Below are 4509 nucleotides of genomic sequence, written 5' to 3'. Positions count from 1 at the left end.
CATCCATTAATAAGTTAATTTGAGTCATCAAAACAGATCTCTGAAGTTGATGTCGCTGTTCCACCCGCTTCGGAACCGGACCACAAATGCGTCAGCATATTGGGTGGTGGGCAGGAGGAAGACGTGGGCGTTGCTGGAGTGCGCTACGGAGTGGTGGTATAGGAGTATCGCAGGATCTGTCCCGAGGTAGAATGCTTCGAGGAATAGTCCCTCCTTGTCCAAATCCACCGAGGTCTTTCCGGAGAGTTGTCTGGATACCGCAGGGCATGACAAGAAGGTCTCGTTCTCTTCGTCGGACTTGGGGGTGAGTTTCACACTCATGCTTCCCTTGCCCTCGGGACACGGCATCTCTATGCTAAGTGATACTTTACCTGACTTCACGCCGAGAGATACACGGGTGACCTTGGCGGATTCAGAACGGAATTGGAATGTCTCTTTGGGAGTGCTCTCCACCGTTTTCTTGTCCTCCGCCAACGACGGCTGGCCTTCCTTCTGGACACGCAGTGGAGTCTCAACATCGCCGAATGAGGCGCAATTGTCCATGTTAGGATGGAGATCGGTATCCATGAAGAGAAGCGACCAAGGCGAGCACTGGGTATCCCATTCGTCTGCAGACATTTTAGGTTGCAGCACATTGTAAGGGTAGGAAGTTCCAGGATCCACAATGTTTAAATCGTTGAAGCCTTCGTAGAAGACTCGCGGATACTGCACGATTTTCCCTCCAACAGTGGAATCTTTATTCTCTTGATGTTCGCCGCCAGCGAAATCCTTGCCAACCCGATTCTTGGTGGCTGGTTTGCTGAAATCTGGAGCTGGAACCTTAGCGACCTTAGCTGGTGGACCTCTCGATTTAGGAGGCGGTGCCACCACACATGCCAGTAACAGCACGAAACAGGCCAGCACCATAGATATTTGATGAAGTCCTGCCATGGATACTCATTGTGAAGTCTGCACACCCTTCCAACATATAGTCTTCACACTACTTTAATGACCCAAACCTTTGGGCAAACGCATGGACATTCATCGCAAAAAGCTCTGTGTTGTCCAGCCCCAGGTTGTTTTCGATGTTGCCAACTAGGTCTCCAAAAAGCTGGCGTACGCGCTCGTCCCTGTCGCCATAAGACGACGCCATCTCATGTGAAAGGGATTCAAAGCCCTGCATGTCGAGAAGAATGACGCTCAGCAGTGCGCGAGCCAGAAGCCAACATGATGGAGACTGGTTCTCCATGAGCATCGTGATCATTGTGGACTGTAGCTGTCCTACGAAGACCCGATGGGCGCTGAGCCACGCAACGATCTTCTCCCGCTGCGCGAGGTCCTCTTGGGGAACTCCGAAATGGAATTCTGCATAGTTCGCCGGCGGCGGAGCGTTAGGATGCAGTCGGACGAAAAGAAAGCGTCCCAAGTGGTAGACTGCCTCGTATGAGAACCGACGGACGTCCTGCTCGAACGACAACAGCCCTGAGCGTAGGATCTGAATGAGATTAGCAAGGTGCTCTGGAGGGAATAGCATCAGAACGGGCATGAACCGTTCCGTGACAATGGCCAAGAACTCGTAAACCGCAAACAATTTGTGGTGGAGGCCCTGCAACTCCTCCTCCGGGATACCCATAACGGCTTGGTAAGCTGCGGAGATGGCGGCGGCTAAAGACTCATCGCGGTAAACGTCGAAGGTGGCGCCACTAACGAGGTCGCCTTTCAAGGCGCAGTTGAACAAGGACAGCGCCGTAGCTAGTGGCTTGTAGTGAGCCGCGTATCGTTTTTCTGGAGGCACATCCGGAACAGGGGCACTGCAATACGCCATCAGCACCTCGACAGCGAAGCGAAAGAGCAATGGGCCATACTGGTCTGATCGCAGTACTCGGAGACGGTCAGCGTGGTTCGCTAGAAGCGCAGAGGCTGTTCGGAGGCACGCGAGGATCACCGTGGGGTCACGGACCGTACGCAGCACACCCACAAAAACCCATAGACGACTGGTGTCTGCGTGAACAGGCCCCTCAACAGCTTACGATGTGACTTATTCTGATTCATCAGACACATAAGTAGCTTCGTGTAAGCTGTACAATCCGACACAGCCTTCACGATTCCGCGCCAATTTAAGAAGAGCGCAATGAGAAGGCTGGGGGTGGCAGAGTTCAGGTTGTCAGGCCAGAGTTGGTCGATGCTCCCAAGGAATGGAGCCAGATAAGCTTCAATGTTATCTGGCAGCTCCAAAGTCAAGGGAACTCCTGTCTGCTGCGCCGAGAGCACGTTCAGAACGAAGAGCCGTGTGATGGTTTCGTAGATCGATGAACGGAGTTTACCGTGGCTGCTAGTCAGGATCTTCAGGTTGGCGAATTCTCCGGAGGCGAGGAACTTCACAAAAGATGGCACTGACAGCAGGACTTTCCCCCAGACCAGTGTCTCAGCGTCCCCAGTGCTGTAGAGGGCGCCACAGTTGATCAGCGGCATGTTTTGGGCCCACAAGCTGAGAAGAGCCAAGCATTGTGACGCTAGTTCGTCCTGGTCATGGCACTGGTCCAGCAGTGTCAATAGCTTCTGTGCCATCATAGAGACGATGCGTTCCGCCGAAACTCGAACCTCGTCCTCCCTGTAACTTAGGAGAAAGTGCGAGTCTCTATCTGTCCCTTGCCGCGGCATTGGAGGGATCCCCAGACCACTGGTGAGTTCCACGGACAGACAGAAGTCCGTCAGGGCTGGTGCACCCTCTTCAGCCAGATGCGCATGCGCAGCCTCTTGGAATACAAAGCGGGAGAGGCACTCAAAAAACCTGAGAGCGGCGGAGTCCACCGCATGACCCGTCGCGGAGACAAAAGAGGCGCGCATTGCCTGACCAGCGAGCTCGCTGGCGGCCACGTATACACGCGCCAAGCGCAGGCCCTCAACGTGCCGCCGGGTGATGGTGTTCACGGCGCTACTGGCGGCCGTGACGGACATGTCGTGCATTCCGAGAAGTGCTGCGCCCGCCATCTTGATCAGCCAGCCCAGTCGCACTCCATTTACCGGTGTCATTGACTGTCCCATCACAACCTGAAGGTGGTCGCACAATATTTTCACTACCGCCGAACAATCCACCGTAACCGTGTTGGTTACGAATACTGTGTCCTCGGCTTCAGTGACGGCGCCCAACAACTCATCCTCCAGCTCATCCATGCCTCCACAGTACTCAAATAGCTCGAGTCGCTCGTTGAAAAACATCCATGTGACGTCGACGATGAACTTCGCGACTTCGGCTCGAACAGGCAGGTCGACGTTGGCGTGGTTAGTTAACGTGCTAGCAGTGGTTCCCCAGAACGAGAGCAAGTAACGTTTCGAGTTGGCCGCCACACTAGAGGTCTTCATGACGTTCAGCGTAAATCCGGCAACAGCCTCTACCCACACAGGGTAGTCTGCGTTGTTGAGTAAATCAGATCCTCGGTAGGCCGAATTGAATTTCGCCAGTAGTCTGCAGAACTCATGGAGGCACTCAGGGCAGTTCGTCATCACAGAGCCTTCCTGGATAACTCGTAGCGATCCACTGATCATGACGCTAACGAAGAATTGCACATCCATATGGCTAATGTGGAAGGCTCTGCGGATTGTGCCCAGGAAGACCAGCGCCTGTAGTGTCAGCTTGGCACTCTCGACCTTCTTATCGGAAGCGCAACTATAGTACACTTGGAATAGGAGCTGCCAGAGGTTCTCATCTCGGATGACGAACCAAGAAGGAGGCACCATGATGATTTCGGAGTCATCGTTGTCCTCTGACGCAGGAATCCCCGAGAAGGAGAACCCGAAGCAAGAGTTGATGAGAACCAAACAGTTGTTCAGCAACGCGTCGGTGAAGGCGTCAGGAGGGATAGATCCCAGCTCAAGTTGGTGAAGCGTCTTGACCGCGGCCTTGAACATCGTGTAAAGTGACTTGTCTCGGAAGGCAGTGGCAACACGTCTTGATTGAGGGATTTGTGAGGAAACCTGCATCTCCTGAACCAGCGCTATATAAACAGCAAACTGAACGGAAATCCGCGCTGTATCGGTGCAGTCCTTCTCGATAACTGCGATGGCGTTGGTAAGCGGTCCCTGGGTCGATGTGGACAGACACGAAAGTCGAACAGCTCTGGCGAAAACCGTCGCCATAGCGTTTACCAAGCCACGACTCGTCCCGGATTGATCCTTGAAGTACTCCTTGTTCCGTTGTAGGAGAGATTGCGAAACGGTGCTGATAATCCGTTTAAGCAAAGATGGGTCGAATTCCTTTGGCTTTTGTAGCATCAGCGACGACAATGCGTGGCATGCAAACCACACTCCGATAGGGACGTCACTGACTAACAAGGCGAGCAGGTCAGGAACTCCCTTCGTGTCCGATGTCCAGGGCATGAGTACCCTTTGAGCCTCAGCCTCTCCGCTGAAAGAATATGTGTGACAATCGTAGTCCGCACACTCACCGAGAGAGCCGTTCACACAGCTGCAGGAGAGTAGGCTGATCCATTCACAGTTTTATAATGCGGAATTCGACATGACGCTAGCCCT

General features: G+C 53.6%; 2 protein-coding genes across 4 annotated transcripts; both read right to left on the bottom strand.

The window, feature by feature from the left end:
- Nucleotides 1-27: 27 nt before the first annotated feature.
- KVP18_003527 (uncharacterized protein) lies at nucleotides 28-906 on the bottom strand (the record flags this gene model as incomplete). The annotated part of the gene is made up of 1 exon (XM_067955336.1): nucleotides 28-906. One exon carries the CDS (start codon nucleotides 904-906, stop codon nucleotides 28-30), a length of 879 nt encoding a protein of 292 aa, XP_067811782.1.
- A 73-nt stretch (nucleotides 907-979) lies between these two features.
- Nucleotides 980-4468, bottom strand: KVP18_003526 (uncharacterized protein; the record flags this gene model as incomplete). Of its 3 annotated transcripts, XM_067955335.1 has the most annotated exons (3): nucleotides 980-1980; nucleotides 2010-4384; nucleotides 4425-4468. In XM_067955335.1, the coding sequence occupies 3 exons, from the start codon at nucleotides 4466-4468 to the stop codon at nucleotides 980-982; spliced, it is 3420 nt and encodes a 1139-aa protein (XP_067811781.1). The 3 variants fall into 3 exon arrangements, with proteins under 3 accessions (XP_067811781.1, XP_067811779.1, XP_067811780.1); XM_067955333.1 differs by lacking the exons at nucleotides 2010-4384; nucleotides 4425-4468 and having other exon boundaries at nucleotides 980-1804; XM_067955334.1 differs by lacking the exon at nucleotides 4425-4468 and having other exon boundaries at nucleotides 1921-4356.
- Nucleotides 4469-4509: the final 41 nt, after the last annotated feature.

This window comes from the organism of the source record quoted next (genome assembly GCF_019968955.1).
Source record: "MAG: Porospora cf. gigantea A chromosome Unknown PgA_NODE_1925_length_4509_cov_367.657, whole genome shotgun sequence".
Taxonomy (NCBI): Eukaryota; Apicomplexa; class Conoidasida; order Eugregarinorida; family Porosporidae; genus Porospora; species Porospora cf. gigantea A.
This window is presented reverse-complemented; position numbering and strand designations above follow the sequence as displayed.